At 40.3% G+C, this 27,878-nt stretch overlaps 2 protein-coding genes and 1 long non-coding RNA gene across 5 annotated transcripts in view; 1 reads left to right on the top strand and 2 right to left on the bottom strand.

Annotated features, from left to right (window-relative positions):
• LOC118767747 overlaps nt 1-3,915 on the bottom strand; it is a 14,848-nt gene extending 10,933 nt beyond the window's left edge. The window contains exon 1 of the long non-coding RNA XR_005003656.1: nt 3,317-3,915. This is a non-coding gene — a long non-coding RNA (uncharacterized LOC118767747). The remainder of the gene's footprint in view (nt 1-3,316) is intronic.
• Nucleotides 3,916-5,161: 1,246 nt separating this feature from the next.
• LOC115223977 (coiled-coil domain-containing protein 43) lies at nt 5,162-27,667 on the bottom strand. 3 transcript variants are annotated; one of them, XM_029794742.2, is made up of 5 exons: nt 27,431-27,663; nt 20,192-20,276; nt 17,155-17,320; nt 9,726-9,850; nt 5,177-5,536 (listed from the first exon to the last, which is right to left on the bottom strand). In XM_029794742.2, the coding sequence occupies exons 1-5, from the start codon at nt 27,614-27,616 to the stop codon at nt 5,346-5,348; spliced, it is 753 nt and encodes a 250-aa protein (XP_029650602.1). In that variant the 5' UTR covers nt 27,617-27,663; the 3' UTR covers nt 5,177-5,345. The 3 variants fall into 3 exon arrangements, with proteins under 3 accessions (XP_036368644.1, XP_029650602.1, XP_029650601.1); XM_029794741.2 differs by having other exon boundaries at nt 5,177-5,539; nt 27,431-27,662; XM_036512751.1 differs by lacking the exon at nt 9,726-9,850 and having other exon boundaries at nt 5,162-5,539; nt 27,431-27,667.
• LOC115224020 (lipoyltransferase 1, mitochondrial-like) overlaps nt 25,927-27,878 on the top strand; it is a 45,507-nt gene continuing 43,555 nt past the window's right edge. Inside the window, exon 1 of the mRNA XM_036512749.1 lies at nt 25,927-26,080. The gene's annotated coding sequence lies outside the window, so the exon portion shown is untranslated. The remainder of the gene's footprint in view (nt 26,081-27,878) is intronic.

The following is a 27,878-nucleotide window of genomic DNA, read 5'->3' on the forward strand; positions in this document are numbered from 1 at the left end:
TGTAGAAACACTGCCAGATCAGACTGGAGCCTGGTGCAGCCTTCTGGCTTCCCAGACCCCAGTTGAACCGTCCAACCCATGCTAGCATGGAAAGCGGATGGACTGAGTTAATAGTGTTGGTAATAGACAAAGTACGTATAAAGTACTCTGGTACAATGTGATATTTAGTAATCCCTTGCTATATCACAGTTCACCTATCGTGGTTTATTATTTAAGCTTACATCAATTCCTCCAAGGTGTTGTTTTGCATTTATAAATAAATTTTGTATTTGGAAGGAGATTAATCTTTTATTTCCTTATAATCTCAGAAAAATGGAATTGGGGTGAAAGAGTACAACAGGGGTTGCCACCACCCCTTACTGGAGCCTCGTGGAGCATCCAGCTGTAGAAACACTGGCCTCCCAGACCCCAGTTGAACTGTCCAACCCATGCTAGCATGGAAAGCTCATGTTAAACGATGATGATGAAATATGGTGTCCCTACAGGTCATTAACATTAGGGAGTATCTCAACAAGTGGTGCAGTTTGTGGTTGAGTACCATCAGAGAATATAGGTTCTGAGTAACTTAGTGTCAATTTGTTTCTACCGAACTCCCTTGTCTATCCTTTCCCCAGCTTGTATCGACATCAAATATTGACTGTTCATTTGCCAGCACTTCCATTATCGTTGAGGGATGCCAAGTCAATAGTTCTATCTTTCCATATACTCTTTTACTTGTTTCAGTCGTTTGACTGCGGCCATGCTGGAGCACCGCCTTTTTTTTTTAAATCGAGCAACTCGACCCCGGGACTTATTCTTTGTAAGCCCAGTACTTATTCTATCGGTCTCTTTTGCCGAACCACTAAGTGATGGGGACATAAGCACACCAGCATCGGTTGTCAAGCAATGCTAGGGGGACAAACACACATATATATATACGACGGGCTTCTTTCAGTTTCCGACTACCAAATCCACTCATAAGGCTTTGGTCGGCCCGAGGCTATAGCAGAAGACACTTGCCCAAGGTGCTACGCTGTGGGACTGAACCCGGAACCATGTGGTTGGTTAGCAAGCTACTTACCACACAGCCACTCCTATATCATCATCATCATTTAACATCCGTTTTCCATGCTGGCATGGGTTACACAGTTTAATCCTTACGTTACTGTATTTATTTTGAGATGCTCTTTGTTTCTTTCAATTACTTTAAATATAAGAAAGAATTTAGTAAAATAACTTGGTTACCATTCAGCTAGTGTTAGGAACATATATTGTGACTAAGGTTTGGTGGAAGATTTTAATTCAAAACTTATGAAAACAAGACATTTGTACTACAGAGCCAGAGCCGGTTTCAGCTGGATTGGTAACGAAAGGGTTAATGATGATGAAGTTTCTTTTACTGAATTCTTCATTATTTTAAAAATTAATAAAAATCAAGGCAGTGTATTTAAACAAAATGGTTAATAATGACAAAATTACTTAACTAAAATTTTTCAATACAGTTAGAATTAACTGAAACAAAAGTAGGGCATTTCAACTAATATATGGTAAGAAATGGGTCAAGGGTCAAATTGGTCTAAATTAAAACCTTCCAATCAAATTTCATGTTAATTTATGTCCCAAACACTAGCTTAACCCTTTCATTACTGTATTTATTTTGAGATGCTCTGTGTTTCTTTCAATTACTTTAAATGTAACAAAGAATTTAGTGAAATGGATGGAAGCACTCCGTCGGTTACGACGACGAGGGTTCCTGTTGATCCGAATCAACGGAACAGCCTGCTCGTGAAATTAACATGTAAGTGGCTGAGCACTCCACAGACATGTGTACCTTTAACGTAGTTCTCGGGGATATTCAGCGTGACACAGATAGTGACAAGGCCGGCCCCTTGAAATACAGGTACAACAGAAACAGGAAGTAAGAGTGAGAGAAAGTTGTGGTGAAAGAGTACAGCAGGGATCACCACCATCCCCTGCCGGAGCCTCGTGGAGCTTTTCACTCAATAAACACTCACAACGCCCGGTCTGGGAATCGAAACCGCGATCCTATGACCGCGAGTCCGCTGCCCTAACCACTGAGCCATTGCGCCTCCACATTTAGTGAAATAACTTAGTTATCATTCAGCTAGAGTTAGGAACATAAATTGTGACTAAGGTTTGGTGGAAGATTTTAATTCAAAACTTATGATAACAAGACATTTGTACTACAGAGCCAGACGCGGTTTCAGCCAGGTTGGTATCAAAAGGATTAAGCTTTCTTATTTTACTGTAGTTACTGAAGCATAAAAGCTATTGGTAATTTAATTAACACCAGAAAGCTCAGATCTTTTTCAGTGGCTTAAAAGTTGGACAAGTAGCAAGCAAAGGGGATAATGGGGAAGGATTTCCAGTTTTCTGTCTACCAAATTTACTCACAAGCCATTGGTGGGTCTGGAGCTATAGCAGAATACATCTGCCCAAAGTGACACACAGGTGTAGGAGTGGCTGCGTGGTAAGTAGCTTGTTTACCAACCACATGGTTCCGGGTTCAGTCCCACTGCGTGGCACCTTGGGCAAGTGTCTTCTACTATAGCCTCAGGCCAACCAAAACATTATGAGTGGATTTGGTAGACGGAAACTGAAAGAAGCCCGTCGTATATATGTATATATATGTATATGTGTGCATGCGTGTATGTTTGTGTTTGTCCCCCTAGCATTGCTTGACAACCGATGCTGGTGTGTTTACGTCCCCGTCACTTAGCGACCGATAGAATAAGTAAAGTACTGGGCTTACAAAAGAATAAGTCCTGGGGGTTGAGTTGCTCGATTAAAGGCGGTGCTCCAGCATGGCCGCAGTCAAATGACTGAAACAACTAAAAGAGTAAAGAGTAAAAGAGAATGGCCTGAAGTCAGAACCATGTGGTTGCAAAGCAAAATTCTTAACCATACAACCATGTCCACACCTGTGACAGACAGACAGACAGAGCTTGATTGCAAAATTCTTAACCATACAACTATGTCCACACCTGTGACAGACAGACAGAGCTTGATTGCAAAATTCTTAACCATACAACCATGTCCACACCTGTGTCTGACAGACAGACAGACAGAGCTTGATTGCAAAATTCTTAACCATACAACCATGTCCACACCTGTGACAGACAGACAGACAGCTTGATTGCAAAATTCTTAACCATACAACCATGTCCACACCTGTGACAGACAGACAGAATGACAGAGCTTGATTTTCAAAAACCTTAAAAATAATGATGAAAATTCTAAAGCAAGAAAAAGAGAAAAATAAAATAAAATTTAAAAACACCCAAAGCAAAACACCCAAAGCATAGTTTATTGACACCGATATCATCATCATCGTCATCATCATCATCATCACTGCCATTGTCGTTATCATCATCATCATCATCATCAGGATGATCAGTTGGAAATGTTTCTGCACATTGGGAGGAGGTCAAAAGCAGGTTGGTTGGTTGGTTGGTTAGTGGGGTGGGTGGGTGGGTGGGTAGGATTTGAAAGGAGGCTTTATTTGGTAAGACAATCCAAAAGATATAGGCTCGTGCCCCGCACCAATGGACCTTCAAATCACTCAGTAGATGCAAAGTTTGTTTGTTTATTTATATTTTTGCTTGTTTGTTTTTGGCATAGCTTTTTTTTTTTTTTGGTTTTTAGTCTTTGTTATTGTAGTGGTGTGTATGGGAGGAGGGTTAGGGTTTAGGGTGAAGGGGTTAGGGTAAGGGTTAGGGTTAGGGAAAACAAGGTCCTTTTCGAAAACACTATGTTGTTCCTGTCGTAAGGAAAATTTATAAAACCCGATTTCACATTTTGGCACAAGGCCAGTAATTTCAGGGGAAGAGGGCTAGTCAATTACATCGACCCCCCCAGTGTATAACTGGTACTTATTTTATCGACTTTGAAAGGATGAAAAGCAAAGTCAACCTCAACAGAATTTCAACTGAGAACATAAAGACACAAAAGGCCCAGATGCTAACGATTCTGCAAGCTCGCTGCCTTAGGAGAATTGATAATAATAATAATAATAATAATAATAATGGTTTCACATTTTGACACAAGGCTAGCAATTTTGGGGAGGTGGGGTAAGTCGATTATACGGACCCCAATGTTCAACTGGTACTTATTTTATCAAATCCCCAAGGATGAAAGGCAAAGTCAACCTTGGCAGAATTTGAACTCAGAACGTAAAGACGGACAAAATTCCGCTAAGCATTTTAGCTCAGGGTGCTAATAGTTCTGCTCGCTCATTGCCTTAGAAGAATTTGGTAATAATAATAATAAAATTACTAATAATCCTTTCTATTTATAGGTTAAAGGCCTGGAATTTGTGGGGGGGGGGGGAGGGGATAGTTGATTTCATCGACCTCTCCCCCAGTACTTGACTGGTACGTAATTTATTGACCTTGAAAGGATAAAAGACAACAACGGACTAGATACAGTGAAGCATTTTGCTCTGCTAATAATTCTGCCAGCTCACCGCCTCAGGAGAATCAATAATAATAATAATAATAGTAATAATAATAATAATTATTATTATTATTATTATTATTATTATTATTATAATAATTATCAATGAAGGAGTTTCATCGTTTTCTTTACGCAGGCCCTAGAATATTGATAAAAATGTAAGAATGGGGAGAGGTGAGGGTGGGACAAATGGTGAGGGGTGGGTAGGGGAAAATCAAATTTTTAAAAGAATTTTCAGGAAAGAGAAAACACGAAGGGGGGGTCTGAAAATTTCTGGAAGACAAGGGGAAAAAAAAAATAGTATTTGAGCATGTAAGAATGCATGTGTATATGAATATATGCATGTATATGTATGTATATATATATATATGTATATATGCATGTATATATATGTGTGTGTGTGTGTGTGTGTGCGTATATGTATATGTGTATGTGTGTGTATATGTATATGTGGGTATATATATATGTGTGTGCGTATATGTATGTGTGTGTATATGTATATGTGTGTGTATATAAATGTGTGAGTGCGTATATGTATGTGTGTGTATATATATGTGTGTGTGTGTGCGTATATGTATATGTGTGTGTATATATATGTGTGTGCATATATGTATGTGTATGTATATATGTATGTATGTGTGTGTATATATATATATGTACATATTTTGATGTGGGTGTGAATATACATGTGTGTGTATATATATGTGTGTGTGTGCGTGTTAGTATGTATATGTGTGTATGCATATTTATAAATATATCTCTATATGCCTGTGTATGCAAGTGTGCGTGCAAATGAGTGCGTGTGTGTGTACGCATACATACATGCACACACACAGAGCTGCGATGTGTTTGTTGTTTGGCCTGTTGTCACATCCACCAAAAGGGCTGTGCTACCTCCTTTTCTCGCCCTTCTGGGTCCGTTTCTTCTCGTTCTCCTTCCTCTCCTGCCGCTTGTTCTTCTGGGCTTCTCGGTCCAGTTTGTCCTTCTCCTTCTTCTTCTCGTTGTCCTGTTTCATCTTCTCCCGCATCTCCTTCTCCTGCCTCTGAATGCTGTCCCGGTTCGTGTTGACCAGCAGATGCACTGCTTTCGAAAACAGGTTAAGGAAAAACAGTTAAAAAAATAAATGGTTTGTGTATTACAGCATACATCATCATCATCATCATCATCGTTTAGCGTCCGTTTTCCATGCTAGCATGGGTTGGACGGTTCAACTGGGGTTGTGAAGCCGGAAGGCTTCATCAGGCCACGAACGGATGGTGCTTTTACGTGCCACCGGCACGGGGGCCAGGCGAGGCTGGCAACGGACACGAACGGATGGTGCTTTTACATGCCACGTAAGTGTTAAAGCATACATACAAAGAAAAACTGTGTTATCTATTATATTCCCAGGCTGACTGAAGCTTTGTGAATGGATTTGGTAAGAGGAACCTGAAAGAAGCCCTCCATGTATGTCTGCATGTAGATTTTTATGTCCTATTTCATCATCATCATCATCGCTTAACGTCCGTTCTCCATGCTAGTTGGACGGTTCAACTGGGGTCTGTGAAGCCAGAAGGCTGCACCAGGTACCAGTCAGATCTGGCAGTGTTTCTACGGCTGGATGCCCTTCCTAACGCCAACCACTCCGTGAGTGTAGTGGGTGCTTTTTACGTGCCACCAATTATATATATATATATATATATTCAAAGAGCAATAAAGATTCAAGTAATTTAAAAAATTTACTGAATATGGTACCTAACTTAGATGCACCAAAAAAAACTATACTGATTAACAATACAGTAATGTGGGGTGATTATAAGCGAGAAAGAAGCAACAAGATGGATAGGTTTTTAGTACGATCGTTTCATACAAGGACAGGTTTTATTAAAAGTTGCAAGATTAAGCATATAAACGAGTCCCGTACTCATCAGCTAAAATACATGTAAGTTCTCTAGACATCTGGTTTGAGGCTATACTCATGAAGTAATGTAGAAATTAAACAGATTTCTAAAGTTCATTAAAGTTCTTTAAAGATGATGCATAGTCTTATCACAGAATTTTAAAAAAGTTTTGGTAGCATCACAGAGAAGGTGACCTAATCCATATGAATTTCATAGATATGATGAGGGATTATATACTCACAGAGGACAAATTTATCCATTGTTATTAGCATTACAGAGAGGGTGAATTAATCCTTTGTATATATGCACAGATTCCAATGGTGTAGATGTAAATTTACATCTACACCATTGGAATCTGTGCATATATACAAAGGATTAATTCACCCTCTCTGTAATGCTAATAACAATGGATAAATTTGTCCTCTGTGAGTATATAATCCCTCATCATATCTATGGAAATTCATATGGATTAGGTCACCTTCTCTGTGATGCTACCAAAACTTTTTTAAAATTCTGTGATAAGACTATGCATCATCTTTAAAGAACTTTAATGAACTTTAGAAATCTGTTTAATTTTCTACATTACTTCATGAGTATAGCCTCAAACACTAGGATGTCTAGAGAACTTACATGTATTTTAGCTGATGAGTACGGGACTCGTTTATATGCTGTAATCTTTGCAACTTTTAATAAAACCTGTCCTTGTATGAAACGATCGTACTAAAAACCTATCCATTCTTGTTGCTTCTTTCTCGCGTATATATATATATATATATCATCATCATCATCATCATCATTTAGCGTCCGTTTTCCATGCTAGCATGGGTTGGACGGTTCAACTGGAGTCTGTGAAGCCGGAAGGCTGCACCAGGTACCAGTCAGATCTGGCAGTGTTTCTACGGCTGGATGCCCTTCCTAACGCCAACCACTCCGTGAGTGTAGTGGGTGCTTTTTACGTGCCATCGATATATATATATATCATCATCATCATTTAGCGTCCGTTTTCCATGCTAGCATGGGTTGGACGGTTCAACTGGGGTCTGTGAAGCCGGAAGGCTTCATCAGGCCCAGTCAGATCTGGCAGTGTTTCTACAGCTCGATGCCCTTCCTAACGCCAACCACTCCGTGAGTGTAGTGGGTGCTTTTTACGTGCCACCGATAAATATATATCATCATCATTTAGCGTCCGTTTTCCATACTAGCATGGGTTGGACAGTTCAACTGGGGTCTGTGAAGCCAGAAGGCTTCATCAGGCCCAGTCTGATCTGGCAGTGTTTCTATGGCTGGATACCCTTCCTAACGCCAACCACTCCGTGAGTGTAGTGGGTGCTTTTTACGTGCCACCTGCACAGGTGCCAGACAGAGCTGGCAAACGGCCACGAATGGATGGTGCTTTTATGTGCCAGATAGAGCTGGCAAACGGCCACGAACGGATGGTGCTTTTACGTGCCACCGGCACGGGGGCCAGGCGAGGCTGGCAACGGACACAAACGGATGCTGCTTTTACGTGCCACGTAAGTGTTAAAGCATACATACAAAGAAAAACTGTGTTATCTATTATATTCCCAGGCTGACTGAAGCTTTGTGAATGGATTTGGTAAGAGCAACCTGAAAGAAGCCCTCCATGTATGTCTGCATGCGTGCATGCAGATTTTTATGTCCTATTCATCATCATGATCATCATCATCGTTTAATGTCCGTTCTCCATGCTAGCATGGGTTGGACGGTCCGACCGGGGATCTGGGAAGCCAGAAGGCTGCACCAGGCTCCGGTCTTATCTGGCAATGTTTCTACAGCTGGATGCCCTTCCTAACGCCAACCACTCCATGAGTGTAGTGGATGCTTTTTACGTGCCACCTGCACTGGAGCCAGGCGAGGCTGGCATCGGTCACGGTCGGATTGGTGCATTTTACGTGCCACCTGCACGGAAGCCAGTCGAGGCGGCACTGGCTTCGGCCACGATTCGGATGGTGCTTTTTACGTGCCACTGACACGGAAGCCAGTCGAGGCGGCGCTGGCTTCGGCCACGATGGCTTCGGCCACGATTCGGATGGTGCTTCTTACGTATCTCCAGTCCAGGGGTCCTGGCATCTGCCAGTCATAGGATTGGTTCAAAATATTTATATTTCAGAATAGATAATCTCAAACAGGTTGGGATTAAGGCAGTTAAATACAGAAATGGCATCAAACACAGCATGGAAGCTGACTCTTAGCATATTTTTATTAAAATTTACATTGCCTTTCTTTCAATTTTGAAAATAATGAAGAATTTAGCAAAATAGCATTGACGGCTCGTAAAAGCACCCACTACACTCTTGGAGTGGTTGGCGTTAGGAAGGGCATCCAGCCGTAGAAACTCTGCCAGATCAAGATTGGAGCCTGGTGCAGCCATCTGGTTTGCCAGCCCTCAGTCAAAATCGTCCAACCCATGCTAGCATGGAAAGCAAATGTTAACCCTTTAGCATTCAAACCGGCCATATCCGGCCAAAAGTATTCTGCCTGTTTTATGTTCAAACTGGCCAGATCTGGTCTCTCACACCAACCCTACAATATCGTTTTAAAAATTAACATCTGCCTCATCAAAATCTCATAGCTACAAGATAATGCATGATTAGTTCAAAACAATGTGGATGAAGAAGCATTAACTTTGGTAGAATAATGCGAACACTAAAGGGTCAAACAATGATGATGATGATGATTATTAACCGTTTTGTTACCATATTTCTGTTGAAATACACTGATTTTGTTACAATAAATTTCGAAAATAATGCTAGTGGAGCACTAAGAGCACCATCCAAGCGTGATCGTTGCCAGAGCGGCTAACTGGTTTCCGTGCCAGTGGAATGTGAAAAGCACTATTCGAGAGTGATCGTTACTAGCATCGTTTTACTGGCACTTGTGTGCCGGTGGCACATGAAAAAAACATTCGAGCGAGGTCGTTGCCAGTGCCGCTGGACTGGCTCCGGTGCAGGTGGTATGTAAAAAACACCATTTGAGTGTGGCCGTTGCCAGTTCCACCTGACTGTCCCTCGTGCCAGTGGCTGGCGTTAGGAAGGGCACCCAGCTGTAGAAACACTGCCAGATCAAGACTGGAGCCTGGTGCAGCCATCAGGTTTACAAGAACCAGTCATTTGCTTCCAATCTTACATGAAAATATGTCAGGCCACAAGAAAATATTACTTTGCTTGGAAACTGGTGAGGGTTAGCAACAGGAAGGGCATCCAACTATAAAAATCTGCCTCAGCAAATTCTATCTGGTTCATGCAAGTATAGGAAAGAGGACATTAAAATGATGCTGACAATCATGATATAATATATTTGTGTTTGGAGGATGTGAAAAATGGTAAATGACAGAAAGTAACAGGAATTTGTTAGAAAAAAAAGGATACATGAACCTGGGTTCAAATTGTTGCTACCAGCAGCAGAAGCTGCAGGGATCAGGTTTGCCATGTTACCTGGGATAGAAGTAGTGGCTCCTGACTGAACGGGTTCCGGCTCTGATAGTTCAATTCCCCTGAGGGATAGTCAAGGAAACAATTCAAAGAAAACAAAAACTATAAATATATATATATATATTATATATATATATATATAATATATATATATATATATAATATATATATCTATATATATATATATATATTATATATATATATATATAAAATATTAGGGAATAAATCCAAACTTACAGGGAAAAATCAGATTTAGGATTGAATCCAATTTTATAGTAAAATATTATATTATATTAAATTAGAGATAAAACCACTATTAGGCAAATCATGCAATGAAAAACTTAAGCCAATAAGATTAATTAATTTATATTATTTAAATATATATTAAAATTATTAAAAAAGATAATTAATATAACACTATCTTTTTATTATCTTTTTTAATAATTTTGATATATATTTAAATAATATAAATTAATTAATCTTATGTATTGGCTTAAGTTTTTCATTGTATGATTTGCCTAATAGTGGTTTTGTCTCTAATTTAATATAATATATATATAGTAGAAATATGTTACAAAAAGAAAATATAAAATACACGCGGAAATTTAAGGGTAAAATATGAAAAATCAACGAAAATGCACATTGTAAATAAAAAGCTTTTTATGACAGGTAACGACAGATATATACATTTAGATGGACTGAGGTAGTAATAAAAGACATTATTATGAGATGATTATAAAGTCAGAAAACCAAGCAAACCATGGTTTCTGCAAAGCTATTCATCGTTTTGAAAACACCGGCTAATACACGGTGCATGAATGCACATACAACAGGGAAAGAAAAGAGAGTCATGAAAAAATTCAAAAACATATATATACATAGGCGCAGGAGTGGCTGTGTGGTAAGTAGCTTGCCTACCAACCACATGGTTCCGGGTTCAGTCCCACTGCGCGGCACCTTGGGCAAGTGTCTTCTGCTATATCCCCGGGCCGCCCAATGCCTTGTGAGTGGATTTGGTAGATGGAAACTGAAAAAGAAGCCCGTCGTATATATATGTATATATATATATATATATATATGCGTGTGTGTGTTTGTTCCTCTAGCATTGCTTGACAACCGATGCTGGTGTGTTTACGTCCCCGTCACTTAGCGGTTCGGCAAAAGAGACCGATAGAATAAGTACTGGGCTTACAAAAGAATAAGTCCCGGGGTCGATTTGCTCGACTAAAGGCGGTGCTCCAGCATGGCCGCAGTCAAATGACTGAAACAAGTAAAAGAGTAAAGAGTATATATCAAAGAGAGGTGGGGAGAAGAAGAAAGGGATATTAGACATTTGTTTCTGTTTAAATAATTTATTCTTAACATAAGCAGAAGAAACTGGTAATTTATTTTACCAACCAAAGAAGGACGAAAAGCAGAGCTGACCGTAACCTGGTTTGAATCATTCATCTAACAAAACTGTAGGAAAACGCCCGCCTGTCCGTCCGTCCGTCCATCCATCCTTTCTTCCCTTCCTCTCCACTCACTATTCCTAGGAGGGCCACAGAGGTAGAATACTCAGGTATCTCTGCACAAAAGCCCTATCGGAAGCCACCGTCATGGCACTCTCCTGCTGGATTTCCAAACATGACTGAGACTATGGATACTATCCAACCGCATTGCTTTCGGTTTACCCCAAGCTCTCCTGCAGGTTGGCCCGGCTTGAAGAATCTGTTTTGCAATATTCTAACCCCATATCTGTAATATAGTGGCATCCATTGTTCAAATTGGCAAATATTGGTAGCTCAATACATTTTATATGTATATATATATCAAAGCCTTGTGAGTGGATTTGGTAGACGGAAACTGAAAGAAGCCCTAAAGACTAAAGGCGGTGCTCCAGCATGGCCGCAGTCAAATGACTGAAACAAGTAAAAGAGTAAACTTAGGCGCAGGAGTGGCTGTGTGGTAAGTAGCTTGCTAACCAACCACATGGTTCCGGGTTCAGTCCCACTGCATGGCACCTTGGGCAAGTGTTTTCTGCTATAGCCCCAGGCCGACCAATGCCTTGGGAGTGGATTTGGTAGATGGAAACTGAAAAGAAGCCGTCGTATATATGTATATATATATGTATGTGTGTATACGTTTGTGTGTCTGTGTTTGTCCCCCTAGTATTGCTTGACAACTGATGCTGGTGTGTTTATGTCCCCGTCACTTAGCGGTTCGGCAAAAGAGACCGATAGAATAAGTACTGGGCCCACAAAGAATAAGTCCCGGGATTGAGTTGCTCGATTAAAGGCGGTGCTCCAGCATGGCCGCAGTCAAATGACTGAAACAAGTAAAAAGAGTATATGTGTGTGTGTATATATATATATATATATATATATTCTCTTTTCTTTCTCTTTTACTTGTTCCAGTCATTTGACTGCGGCCATGCTGGAGCACCGCCTTTAGTCGAGCAAATCGACCCTGAGACTTATTCTTTGTAAGCCCAGTACTTAGTCTATCGGTCTCTTTTGCCGAACCGCTAAGTGACGGTTATGTATATAATTATATGTATGTAATTAAGAGAAATAACCTCTATTAAGCTTCGTATGTAATTCTGTCTTATATGCAGATCATCTTTTTCTTTTTTTTTGCCCGTTTCATGGGCCCGGTTTCCCGGTTTCTGTGGTGTATATGTTCCCGTCAGCTGGACGGGACCCCAGTCCATCGCAGCGTTACTCGAGAAACAGGAAGAGAGAGTGAGAAAAAAGTTGTGACGAAAGAGTACAACAGGGGTCGCCACCAGCCCTTGCTGGTGGAGCCTCATGGAGCTTTTAGGTGCTTTCACTTAATAAACACACACACAAAACGCCTGGTCTGGGAATCGAAACCGCGTTCCTGCGACCGCGAGTTCGCTGCCCTAACCACTGGGCCATTGCGCCTCTCACATGCAGGTCAGGTCATAGGTCGAGAAAACTGGGATGAATAAACAACAGTAACAGCAAAGGTAATTCTGAACACTTGTCTGAGATTAGCAAACTGAAAGGTAGCAGCCGTGCTATGTAAGGGGAGTCATCCAGCCATCAAATATCTACTTCAGTCAAATATGAATTGCCTCCCTTGATCACTTGCTTTTTCTATTCGATTCGTATGTGTGCTTCTGAGTAAACACACACACACATATATATATAATTTTATAATATGCTTTATTTAAAGCAGCAGAAAATTCAACAAAATCTGTTACTCTGAGTTTCTCGTTGCTGTTCATCAGACAGTTTTTGCTAGAAAAACTGTCTGATGAACGGCAACGAGAAACTCAGAGTAACAGATTTTGTTGAATTTTCTGCTGCTTTAAATAAAGCATATTACTCTACCACTGGTATATAATTTTATATAAAATTAATGAAGGGTAGAAATTGATATTTATCAATAAAAACCAGTGGTCTAGCATATTAAAAAGAATCCGAAGATTAAAATATTTATATATATATACCAATTAAGGACTGAACACGAAAAGTGGACAGTCAACATGCTAGATATAGATGTCAAATTGCCATTCTCCACAAAGATTATGTTCTCAAATCAAACTCAGCACAAAACCAAAGCAATAAACAAGACAAATGAAAATATACGAAATAAAATAATTACCCATGTACTGATCAGTTTCGGTTATTACTATTTCGTATATTTTCATTTGTCTTGTTTATTGCTTTGGTTTTGTGCTGAGTTTGATTTGAGAACATAATCTTTGTGGAGAATGGCGATTTGACGTCTATATCTAGCATGTTGACTGTCCACTTTTCGTGTTCAGTCCTTAATTGGTACATATATATATATATATATATACAAATATCATACTTCGATACTGGGTGGATTTGGTTCTGCGTTGACAGACCTCTCTATTGCTAAATAGTGTTGATTATTTATAGAACACAAATTAGTAGCTCCATTTCTCTGAAACTACTAGATTTGATACCTATTTAAGCAGAATGGGAAACTTGTTCATCTGGGATTGGTCAAGGGATCTTTTCGGTTTGAACGGCAGTTTTTAACATAATTTCTAGGTAACTAAAAAATTTTAAACTTCGTATACTGGTAGAATGTGTTTATAAAACATCTTTTTCTCTTGGCTTTATTGAGAAAATTCTATAGTTTGTAAGATATTTGGTTTTTTTTTTCAATTTCTGCAATTTCAACCAATCACTGACGTCTATTGAAGTAAAAAAAAACATTCTGTGCCGTATGAATATGTCCCTCGTTTAAGAAACAGATTGGGTTTATTTACATTTGTGAAGAAAAAAAGATACCCTTCCCCCACCCCTAACCCTAACCCTAAAACAGATTGAAATGCAATAGATCGATATTAGGGTCATAATTATGGGTGACAATTTCATATGACACCGCTAGAAAAAACTGCCGTTCAAACCGAAAAGATCCATGGTCAAGTGATGTAAACACCTCTGACGGGACCCCAATAAGGTTCAAAAATTAATTAAGACTGTTCATTTTTTTCAGTCTATGGAGAAAATTTGACATATTTGTGTATATACTGCAGAGGCTTACATATATAATCTTTACTCTTTTACTTGTTTCAGTCATTTGACTGCGGCCATGCTGGAAGCACCGCCTTTAGTCGAGCAAATCGACCCCGGGACTTATTCTTTGTAAGACCAGTACTTATTCTATCGGTGTCTTTTGCCGAACCGCTAAGTGACGGATACGTAAACACACCAGCATCGGTTGTCAAGCAATGCTAGGGGGACAAACACAGACACACAAAAATATACACACACACTTATATATATATGCATATATACGACAGGCTTCTTTCAGTTTCTGTCTACCAAATCCACTCACAAGGCATTGGTCGGCCCGGGGCTATAGCAGAAGACACTTGCCCAAGATGCCACGCAGTGGGACTGAACCCGGAACCATGTGGTTGTTGGCAAGCTACTTACCACACAGCCACTCCTGCGCCTATATATATATATATATATATATATATATATATATATGATATATAAAATAAATATAAGAGAGTGGTCACTATATGGCTCACTCTAGCACCAGTTAATCCAAAGGTTTTCAACCACTAAAAATACATGTTTCCCATGAAAGTCAGTACGATTGTTAGCTCACACACGGACAGGGCAAATAAAAAATAACAAAATACAGATTATTTTGGGACAATTGTTTCGCTATTAATGAATTAAATGTAATTTTACTTACAAAAAAATCCACTTGTAGCTCGTCGGCCAAAACTATCTGGATGAAATCCACTCATCACACGCCAGATTTTACCATAACGATAAATACGCGTGTGGTTCAATTGATTACATCCGACGTTATAATTTATCGTTATGGTAAAATCTGGCGTGTGATTGAGTGGTTTCATCCAGATAGTTTTGGCCGACGAGCTACAAGTGGATTTTTTTGTAAGTAAAATTACATTTAATTCATTAATAGCGAAACAATTGTCCCAAAAATCTGTATTTTGTTATTTTTTATTTGCCCTGTCCGTGTGAGCTAACAATCGTACTGACTTTCATGGGAAACATGTATTTTTAGTGGTTGAAACTTTTGGATTAACTGGTGCTAGAGTGAGCCATATAGTGACCACTCTCTTATATTTATTTTGTAAAAATATTATAATATATTATAAAATATTATAATAATCCAGGTTTCTCGGAGCACTAGGCCACTTGGTGTTGAATGGATACTATTAAATTAGTATCTAATTCTCTCACCCTTATTAATTAATTATATATATATATATGCATACACACACATACATGGAAACCAAACAAAAAAAAACTTTGTTCATAAAACATTTAGTTACTACAATATTTAGTAGGTGCATGGTTTAGGGGTTAGGGTAATAGGCTCATGATCGTAAGGTCAGGAGTTCGATTCCTGGCGCCGTATTGAGTCCTTCAGCAAGACACCTTAGTTCACATTGCTCCAGTCCACTCAACTGGCAAAAATTTGTTGTACTTGTAATTCAAAGGACTGGCTTTGTCACATTCCGTAGCATGCTGAATCTCCCCGAGAACTATGTTTAGGGTACAAGTGTCTGTGGAGTACTCAGCCACTTGCACGTTAATTTCATGAGCAGGCTGTTCCATTGATCGGATCCATTGGAACCCTTGTCATCGCGTAACTGACAGTGTGCCAGTTTATTTAGTAACTAAATATTTTATGAACAAACTTAGGCGCAGGAGTGGCTGTGTGGTAAGTAGCTTGCTAACCAACCACATGGTTCCGGGTTCAGTCCCACTGCGTGGAACCTTGGGCAAGTGTCTTCTGCTATAGCCCCAGGCCGACCAATGCCTTGTGAGTGGATTTGGTAGACGGAAACTGAAAAGAAGCCTGTCGTATATATGTATGTGTGTGTATACGTTTGTGTGTCTGTGTTTGTCCCCCTAGTATTGCTTGACAACCGATGCTGGTGTGTTTACGTCCCTGTCACTTAGCGGTTCGGCAAAAGGGACTGATAGAATAAGTACTGGGCTTACAAAGAATAAGTCCTGGGGTCGATTTGCTCGACTAAAGGCGGTGCTCCAGCATGGCCGCATTCATATGACTGAAACAAGTAAAAGAGAGGAAAAGAGAGAGTAAACGCCTTATACGTATTCTCTGACCGACACACCCGTAGATTTCAACTAAATGAAACCCAGACTATAAAAGGTATCCTCCGAGCAGGTTCCCTAGGATATACAAGAATACAAATAGTATTCTAAATACAATGTGTGTGTGTGTATTTGTATGTCTGTGTATGTTCCCGCAACATCGCTTGACAACTGATGCTGGTGTGTTTACATCCCTGTAACTTAGTGGTTCAGCAAAAGGGACTGATAGAACAAGTACTAGGCTTACAAAGAATAAGTCCTGGCGATTGATTTGCTTGACTAAGACGGTGCTCCAGCATGACCACAGTCAAACGACTGAAATAAATAAAAGAATACATACATATCTGATCTCGGATATAAAGATTTGCATTGGGACTCCCTTCATCGACAACCAGTGACTGCCGTACGCTGAAGACAGGCAAATACCTAGAAACTGCAGTCTGTGCGTGTCACCTAGGTTGACGAGGGAGGGATGACCTCCCTTTGCAAATACCTTAAGTGCACAGAAAGTGTGCCTAAAGCCAGCTGGAGACGATGATCTCCTGGGGCTACAAGCTACAGTAACACCCACCCTTAGTGGTTAGCCATATTGTGATGGCTAGTATACCTTACAATATATATATATATATATATATATATACATACACAAACGAACACATATACTCACACATCCATACACACATCATGACCCTCTTAATACAAATACCTCCACTACCACACACTCTCTCTCTCTCACACACAAAAAGGCCTCTAATACCAATTATTAAGGATACTGGTCAGGTTCATCACAGACGGTAGAATACTGCACCAATATGGCACGTTTCTGGGCCAACTCCTCTTCACTGAGTTGCTTGGCTTTCTTCTCGGTAGAACTGGTCACAACATGTGTATTAGTAAGCATTTTGGACAGCCTTTCATCCAGGGGTGTCCTGTTGGGTTCTGAAAGATACATCATGCACATATATAAATACATATATACATGTATATAGGGTTCAAAAGAACAAAGGAAAGAAAGGTGTATTAGTTTGATGCTAAAGAAGAATGGGAAAACTCCAATGCTTTGAGTCTACGCTCGAAAGCAAAGGATGAGATGGGAAAAAAATGGAGGGAGAAAAAAGTGTTATGGGAATAATGGTTTAACATGATGAAATATATATATATATATATATATTTCCTAACATAATAATGAGCGTAGTGTTTTTATATATTTGTGTGTGTATCGTGCCAGTGGCACTTAAAAGGCACCATTCAAGCGTGATCGTTACCAGCGTCACCTTACTGGCACTCGAGCCCCGTGCTAGTAGGGTATTAAGAGTACCATCCGAGCATAATCGTTGCCAGAGCAGCTATCTGACCGTAAAAGACACCATTCGAGCGTGATCGTTACCAGTATCGCCTTACTGGCACCTGTGCCGGTGGCATGTGTAAAAAGATTCGAGTGAGGTTGTTGCCAGTAGCGCCTGACTGGCCCTCATGCCAGTGGCATGTAAAAGCACCCACTACACTCTCAGAGTGGTTGGCATTAGGAAGGGCATCCAGCTGTAGAAACTTTGCCAAATCAAGATTGGAGCCTGGTGCAGCCATGTGGTTTGCCAGTCCTCAGTCATTCGTCCAACCCATGCTAGCATGGAAAGCGGACGTTAAACGATGATGATGATGAATATAAATAGGTTTCAAAGAGAAAAATAAACTACACATGGTAGATATATGGGGGAAGTAAGAAGAAAAAAGTGAATATATATATAGATATATATATATATCTTTGTCCCAAATCATGGTTAATACAGAACGTGGGGGGAGAGGATACAGCGTGGACGATGAGAAAAGGAAAGGAGAGTTATTTGCAAGTCACTGAGTTGACGCGACATTAAGCTAGCTAGCTCCAAGGAGCAAATGCTACTTTTGTAGTAGAAAAGGTTAGAAGAGGAGAGACTATATCTTAGGGCAAGGGGTAGGAATGTGTTAATGAGTGACTTTAAGCCAATTAATAGAGTCGTCTTTCTTTGGATGTGGCTTACGATGTTGGGGGGAGGGGGTTGTGAAGATGACGCAATTGTAAAGGGGAGGCAACTCGGTTTCACGTGAAACCCGTATACATATTACATACATATATATATTTCGTTTTTGGACTTGGTTTGCAAGATTCTTCATATGAGTTCGTGTGTTGAAGCATATTCTGTTGTGTCTGGGGGGGGAGGTGTAAATAACAGACAGAGTCAACACTATTGAAAAGGTTGCAAGACGCAACGAAAATTTTAGGAAAATAAAAATAAGAAAAAAGTGGAAATTTTACCGGTGAGTGTGTTACATTATAAGTCATAAAAAGGAAATGACTCTCCCCAGACACAACAGAATACATATATATTGTGTTAAGTCAAATGATTGCAATATTTTTGTAACTTATTTGTTTAATTCGTCAAATTACAACAAAAGCAGCCTGGCATTTAAAGCAGAGGCCATCGTGTTGCACCGCCTGAAACCACCTTTCTTTGATCCCACGTTCATACCTATTTCTTTACTACCCACAAGGGGCTAAACACAGAAGGGACAAACAAGGACAGACAAACGGATTAAGTCGATTATATCGACCCCAGTGTGTAACTGGTACTTATTTAATCGACCCCGAAAGGATGAAAGGCAAAGTCGACCTCGGCGGAATTTGAACTCAGAACGTAGCGACAGACCTAATACCTATTTCTATTTCTTTATTACCCACAAGGGGCTAAATACAGAGAGGACAAAGGACAGACAAACGGATTAAGTCGATTATATCGACCCCAGTGCGTAACTGGTACTTATTTAATCGACCCCGAAAGGATGAAAGGCAAAGTCGACCTCGGCGGAATTTGAACTCAGAACGTAGCGGCAGACGAAATACTGCTAAGCATTTCGCCCAGTGTGCTAACGTTTCTGCCAGCTCGCCGCCTTACGTTCATACCAGTTCTTGTCTCCTGCGGCGAAGAACTCCTTCACTGAATCTGTGCTACCTACACAAACATAACTGAATGTTTACAACCTAGTGGATTTCACTCTTAAGTAGAAGCACACAACAGCATGTGGGTGGGTGGGTATTCAAATTGGCAACAGACTAAGCCTAACACTTTTGACGCTTGCCAGGAAAAAAGTTCCCTTTTAATTAAAAAAAATGGAAAAAAATCCTGATAGGCACAGGAGTGGCTGTGTGGTAAGTAGCTTGTTTACCAGCCACATGGTTCCGGGTTCAGTCCCACTGCGTGGCACCTTAGGCAAGTGTCTTCTACTATAGCCTCAGGCCGACCAAAGCCTTGTGAGTGGATTTGGTAGACGGAAACTGAAAGAAGCCCGTCGTATATATGTATATACATATGCGTGTGTGTGTTTGTGTGCCTGTATTTGTCCCCCTAGCATTGCTTGACAAAGGTACTATATATATATATATATATATATATATCGGTACTACCGATCGAACAGTCCGGTGAGGTCCTCGGATCTGGCCAGGAAACCTCTGAACCACCTCCCATGATAAGGATCGGGGCCTGGAACCAACCCCGTGAACAAGGAATTCCCGATAGGCGCGGGTCATCAACCCGCATCGATCACGTCCCTGCCCTTTGTCAAGCAATGCTAGGGGGATAAATACAGGCACACAAAGGGCTGGTGTGCTTATGTCCCCGTTACTTAGCGGTTCGGCAAAAGAGACCGATAGAATAAGTACTGGGCTTACAAAAGAATAAGTCCCGGGGTCGAGTTGCTCGATTAAATGCGGTGCTCCAGCATGGCTGCAGTCAAATGACTGAAACAAGTAAAAGAGTAAAGAGTATAGTTGCTTACCCTTTTTGTTTTCTTTGGAATCTACATTACACATCTCATCCCATTTCTTTATCACTTCATCACAGATTTCTTCTTTAGAGTCTTCCTGAAATTGAAGCAAACAAACTGGTTTCAGAACTACAATGAAATAGAAGTATTCTGTGATTGTTATTAAACAGATCTGTTAACCCTTTTGTTACCATATTTATTTTGAGATGCTCTGTGTTTCTTTCAATTAATTTTAAATATAAGAAAGAATTTAGTAAAATAACTTCATTAGCAATCATTAAGCTAGTGTTAGGAATATAAATTGCAACTAAGGTTTGGTGGTATATTTTGATGCAAAACTTATGAAAACAAGACATTTGTACTACAGAGCCAGAGCCGGTTTTGGCCGGGTTAGTAACGAAAGGGTTAAACAGATCTGTTAACCCTTTTGTTACCATATTTATTTTGAGATGCTCTGTGTTTCTTTCAATTAATTTTAAATATAAGAAAGAATTTAGTAAAATAACTTAGTTATCATTCAGCTAGTGTTAAGAACATAAATTGTGACTAAGGTTTGGTGGAAGATTTTAATTCAAAACTTATGAAAACAAGACATTTGTTTGTACTCAGAGCCAGAGGCAGTTTCAGTCGGGTTGGTAACAAAAGGATTAAATATAACAAAGAATTTAATAACATAACTTAGTTATCATTAAGCTAGTGTTAAGAACATAAATTGTGACTAAGGTTTGGTGGAAGATTTTAATTCAAAACTTATGAAAACAAGACATTTGTACTACAGAGCCAGAGGCAGTTTGGTATCAAAAGGATTAAATAGAAATATTCTGTGATTATTATTAAACAGATCTGTTAACCCTTTTGTTACCATATTTATTTTGAGATGCTCTGTGTTTCTTTCAATTAATTTTAAATATAAGAAAGATTTTAGTAAAATAACTTAGTTATCATTAAGCTAGTGTTAAGAACATAAATTGTAACTAAGGTTTTATGGAAGGTTTTAATTCAAAACTTATGAAAACAAGACATTTGTACTACAGAACCAGAGGTGGTTTCAGCCGGGTTGGTATCAAAAGGATTAAATAGAAATATTCTGTGATTATTATTAAACAGATCTGTTAACCCTTTTGTTACCATATTTATTTTGAGATGCTCTGTGTTTCTTTCAATTAATTTTAAATATAAGAAAGATTTTAGTAAAATAACTTAGTTATCATTAAGCTAGTGTTAAGAACATAAATTGTAACTAAGGTTTTATGGAAGGTTTTAATTCAAAACTTATGAAAACAAGACATTTGTACTACAGAACCAGAGGTGGTTTCAGCCGGGTTGGTATCAAAGGATTAAATATAACAAAGAATTTAGTAAAATAACTTAGTTATCATTAAGCTAGTGTTAAGAACATAAATTGTGACTAAGGTTTGGTGGAAGATTTTAATTCAAAACTTATGAAAACAAGACATTTGTACGACAGAGCCAGAGGCGGTTTCAGCCGGGTTGGTATCAAAAGGATTAATGGACTGACTCCAAGATTATTCCTTCTCCAAGCTATTTGCAAAAGTAAAATGCCTCTGGTCACACGTGATACACAGACAGGACTCTCTTACACCAACAAAGCGGAATCTACAGACATAGAGAAACAGAGACAGACTCATAAGTAGATGATGATATCACCATTATATCACCTACTCTCCAGACATTGCTACATAACCACTTCAATGCTGTTTAAATCCCCTAAAAATCTTTGGCTCCATAATAACAGGCTTAACCCTTTAGTGTTCACATTATTCTGCCAAAATTAATGCTTCTTCATCTACATTACTCTTTTACTTGTTTCAGTCATTTGACTACGGCCATGCTGGAGCACCGCCTTTAATCGAACAACTCGACCCTGGGACTTATTCTATCGGTCTCTTTTGCTGAACCGCTAAGTGACGGGGACATAAACACACCAGCATCAGTTGTCAAGTAATGCTAGGGGGACAAACACAGACACACAAACGCATATATATATACGACAAGCTTCTTTCAGTTTCCGTCTACCAAATCCACTCACAAGGCATTGGTCGGCCCGGGGCTATAGCAGAAGACACTTGCCCAAGATGCCACACAGTGGGACTGAACCCGGAACCATGTGGTTGGTAAGCAAGCTACTTACCACACAGCCACTCCTGCACCTATTGTTTGTGGATTGTTGAGCCACTTGCATGTTAATTTCACAAGGGGGCTGTTCCATTGACCCGATCAACTGGAACACGTGTCGTCATAACCGATGGAGTACCAGTTCATGCTGCACTACACGCACTTCATTAGTGCATGTCAGAGTGTCACACAGTATAAATGAGAAAAATGTTGCTTGGCTGACTACCTGCATACCATAGGGCTGCTCAACCAATGCTGAGCTGGTGGAGGGTACATCCTAAAAACAGTCTACAATTATGGTCCAGACCAGTGCTTTTCAAACTTTTTGCTGGAGCGGAACCCCAAGGAAACATTCCACTGGCTCGAGGAACCCCTGTGCAATAATTTAATAGTCTTATGCACACAAATTTGCACAGGAGAATTAAAAATTACTACGATTTTAGCAGTTTTGGAGCTTCTTGCGGAACCCCTGGACTGTACTGGCGGAACCCTAAGGTTCTGCGGAACCCTGGTTGAAAACCACTGTATTAATGTGTGTGTCTGTATGTCTTTGCATTGATTTAGATATTAGAATGTGTGTTTGTTTGTCTATGTCAGTGCTTTTCAAACTTTTTGCTGGAGCGGAACCCCAAGGAAACATTCCACAGGCTTGAGGAACCCCTGTGCAATAATTTAATAGTCTTATGCACACATATCTGCACAGGAGAATTAAAAATTACTGCCGATTTTAGCAGTTTTGTAATTTCTTGCGGAACCCCTGGACTGTACTGGCGGAACCCTGGTTGAAAACCACTGGTCCAGACAAACATAAAACAGACACAAACAACAGCCTCAATAAGAACAGCAGCTGTTATGTCCTCATTGTATCTGGAAGCACTCCGTCGGTTACGACGATGAGGGTTCCGGTTGATCCGAATCAACGGGACAGCCTGCTTGTGAAATTAACGTGTAAGTGGCTGAGCACGCCACAGACACGTGTACCCTTAACGTAGTTCTCGGGGATATTCAGCGTGACACAGAGAGTGACAAGGCCGGCCCTTTGAAATACAGGTACAACAGAAACAGGAAGTAAGAGTGAGAGAAAGTTGTGGTGAAAGAGTACAGCAGGGATCACCACCATCCCCTGCCGGAGCCTCGTGGAGCTTTAGGTGTTTTCACTCAATAAACACTCACAACGCCCGGTCTGGGAATCGAAACCGCGATCCCATGACCGCGAGTCCGCTGCCCTAACCACTGGGCCATTGTGCCTCATTGTATCTATCTTGCTAGTCTTAGCTGTGGCCATCATCTAATGCACCAGTGCATGTCAGGGTGTCCAATATGGTTCTTACCTAGGCTTGTGGGGTGGTATACTTGGACTGAGAAATCTGTTGTCCATGCAAAGTTGTTCAGTTAACTTCACCTCTTTCTAGTAAGTCTGCTTGATCAAACTTAAAGCGATCTAAACCTTTCCAAACAACATAGTTTATCTTGTCAGCAAAGACTGACGTTACACAATTGTGTGTGACCCCCTTCGGTCATTAATGACCATGGGATTGCACCTAGAAAGTTACCCTCCGAGACACCAGTCTGGGCAAGGTTGTTTATGGAAGACCAGCAGTCGCCCATGCATACCGGCCTCCCCTCTCCATGCCACTGATGTTATCCAAGGGAAAGGCAAAGGCCGATACAGCTTGGCACCAGTGACGTCGCAGCTCCTTTATTAACGTGCAAGTAGCTGAGTACTCCACAGACTCATGTACCCTTAACGTAGTTTTCGGGGAGATTCAGTGTGACAAGGCTGACCCTTTGAAATACAGGTACAACAGAAACAGGAAGAAAGAGTGAGAGAAAGTTGTGGTGAAAGAGTACAGCAGGGATCACCACCATCCCCTGCCGGAGCCTCGTGGAGCTTTTAGGTGTTTTCACTCAATAAACACTCACAACGCCCGGTCTGGGAATCGAAACCGCGATCCTACGACCGCGAGTCCGCTGCCCTAACCACTGGGCCATTGCATCTCCACAACGTTACACAATGACAACAGGTAAACAGTGATAATAGACTGGTAGAGTGGAGAAAATACATCATGCTTCCATCACTGCACACGCAGGTACTACTTGAGAACACTGGTCCCGGTGCGTGCACTCACGTATCCGCGCCAGCTAGTCGTGACTAGTCGATCCTTACTTTGTGTTTTTGTGTTTTATTTACTTTAATCGACCCCAAAAGGATGAAAGGCAAAGTCAACCTCGGCGGAATTTGAACTCAGAACGTAACGGCAGACGAAATACAGCTACGCATTTCACCCGGCGTGCTAACGTTTCTGCCAGCTCACACCGACCTATGATAGATTCTGTTTGAACACACGGTATGGCTCTGAAGAGGGAGCGACCAGCTGAAGAAAACAAGGAGACAATTTGCATAACATCTTCAAAGCTCATATCATCATCATCATTGTTCGACCGTGGTCGAGACAATGGAATTTACTATGTTACGCCAGACTTCACGGTCCATCATAGCATTACGGAGGTCCTGTTGCTGGATGCCTGTATCCCTGGAGATTACATCAGGGTAGGAGAGTGTGCACCCTCTGGTAAAGCTCATAACTCTATCACCATATGGTACGGAATCTATTTCTGGTCATGTGAAGATATAAATGTAACTCTGCGAGATAACAACACCTTGGACAGTTCGTATATTACCGTTATCGTTAATGATTTCCACCTGTCTAATAAAAAAGTTGATTTTTGTCACGAAGGAAAAAACATTGGTTAAATATTTTGTTTATGTTTGGGGAAGGTGAGTCACGCTTGAGTCCTGAGTAAAAGACTACACTCAATTGGTTCTTCAATGCTACATTCTCCCTCACAGCCTCCCCCCAACTCACCTTGTTTTCACCTGAGAATCATATAAGTAAACAAGAGGGTAGCAAGAGGGCTTCACTATGGTTGCTCGAATTGCTAAAAATAGCAGCCAAATCGACTGCCATTCTACTCAAATTACATCCCATCGTCTTAAATAAGGTGGGGGGGGCACATTGGATAATGTGGTCTTAAGACCCCCCCCCCAGAATAAAAAAACAACAATGGACAGTCTCAGCTGCAAGCCTTCGATTATAGATCTGTTTGATCCGAGCTCACTTGAGGGCTTAACAAAAATTAACGACACATGGTTCCGAGTTCAGTCCCACTGCGTGGCACCTTGGGCAAGTGTCTTCTGCTATAGCCTCGGGCTGACCAAAGCCTTGTGAGTGGATTTGGTAGACGGAAACTGAAAGAAGCCTGTCGTATATATGTATATATATATATATGTGTGTGTGTGTGTGTATGTTTGTGTGTCTGTGTTTGTCCCCCTAGCATTGCTTGACAACCGATGCTGGTGTGTTTACGTCCCCGTCACTTAGCGGTTCGGCAAAAGAGACCGATGGATTAAGTACTGGGCTTTACAAAAAATAAGTCCCGATTTGCTCAACTAAAGGCGGTGCTCCAGCATGGCCGCAGTCAAATGACTGAAACAAGTAAAAGAGAGAGTAAACACCGTTTAATTAAATAGATAAAAGAGAGGGTCTCGAGGAGGACCAAGAATTTGTGTGGCGAGGGACTGGATTTGAAAAAGAATAAACTGATAATTTGACAAAAATAAGGTTGATGAGGGTCTGTTTCGAAGTCTCTCTCAGCAAAAAAGCATTCCGTCTTAGTAGACCCGAATGCCTTTTCTTGCTTTCTCATATAAAGAATAGAATCGTACAAGAACGGAAGATAACCAAATTAGCAAAGAATTTCAAAGTAAGAATTAAAAAGAGGGCAATCTTTCGTCTCTAGTAGACCTTTCCGTCGATTTCCGTAAAAAAAAATTTTTTTTTTTTTACATATGGGCTTGCGGGAACTTTTGAAGTAATGAGAGCGAAAGAGACTAAGAGAAAGCGATTGTATGACGAGGGAAGTTCTTTTGAAGTTACCGTGCATGGGAAGCATTGATGTACATGTGTGTGTGGGTGTGTGTGTTTGATGGGGTGTGGGAGACAGACAGTATGTTGTGTAAGTGAAGTGCTTCTGTTAGTGTGTGTGAAGAGACAGAGTAATGTGTGAAAGAAAGAGATAACTGAAATTTTTTACTCGGTGTATGTGTATATGTATGTATATTACTTCAAAAGTTCCCGCAAGCCCATATGTAAGAAAAAATTTTTTTACGGAAATCGACGGAAAGGTCTACAAGAGACGAAAGATCGCCTAAAAAGAGAAACCTACACAGAATAAAACAATGTTTTCTTTTTCGAAAAATGCGTCATAAGAATTAGGGTGAATAAAATTTACGAGTGTATATTTATGTATATATATATATGTGTATAATGTAATATGACTAAGATAAGTTGTATATATATAAATATGTAATATGTTATGTTGTTTAGCCTTAACGTAGTAGACCTATGCGCAAAGGTGTTCCAAAAGTGACCATCCGTCTTATAGTGTACTTTTACTGTCTGATTGTACTCTTTTTTAAGACAGAAAGGATGTAATATGACTAAGATAAGGTGTATATATATATATATAAATATGTAATATGTTATGTTGTTTAGCCTTAACGTAGTAGACATAAGTGCAAAGGTGTTCCAAAAGTGACCATCCGTCTTATAGTGTACTTTTACTGTCTGATTGTATTCTTTTTTAAGACAGAAAGGATGTAATATGACTAAGATAAGTTGTATATATATAAATATGTAATATGTTATGTTGTTTAGCCTTAACGTAGTAGACCTATGTGCAAAGGTGTTCCAAAAGTGACCATCCGTCTTATAGTGTACTTTTACTGTCTGATTGTATTCTTTTTTAAGACAGAAAGGAGTGATTTGAGGGCGATCTAGTTGCTATTGGCTATTTCTGTTAGGCTGTGCGACCAAGAAGGGAAAGTTCTTGGCCTTATGCCTACGCGATGATGATATATATAAGCCGAGGTCGACTTTGCCTTTCATCCTTTCGGGGTCGATAAATTAAGTACCAGTTACGCACTGGGGTCGATGTAATCGACTTAATACCTATGTCTGTCCTTGTTTGTCCCCTCTATGTTTAGCCCCTTGTGGGTAATAAAGAAATAGGTATATATATAAAGATGATGTGTATCTGTGTGAAATACCGTACCGCTATTTCCCCGACGATGTCCAACAGGGAGTCCTTCTTCTCATCATATCCGCTGTACGACTCGAGGATGCCGTTGATGTACGTGACAAACACCCCGGCATCGAGATCGTCGTTTAATTGCAGCAGTCTCGCCTCCAGCCATCGTGTAAAGCCTTCAGAGTCGCTACACATGGATACAGCCGCCATGCTGAACTCTTGCCACCGGAAGTTGCTCTCTCACGCACTCGCACTCACACTCACAGGTACAGACACATGCTTAGTTACACTCACACAATCCACTCACTACTTGAGAACAGAGGTCTTGGTGCGCGCTCTCGCGTACTCGCGCATCCGCGCCAGCTAGTCGTGACTAGTCGATCCTTACGTTGTGTTTTTGGGTTATTTACTCTTTTACTTGTTTCAGTCATTTGACTGCTGCCATGCTGGAGCACTGCCTTTAATCGAGCAA

This window comes from Octopus sinensis, linkage group LG24 (assembly GCF_006345805.1).
Source record: "Octopus sinensis linkage group LG24, ASM634580v1, whole genome shotgun sequence".
Classification (NCBI taxonomy): Eukaryota; Metazoa; Mollusca; class Cephalopoda; order Octopoda; family Octopodidae; genus Octopus; species Octopus sinensis.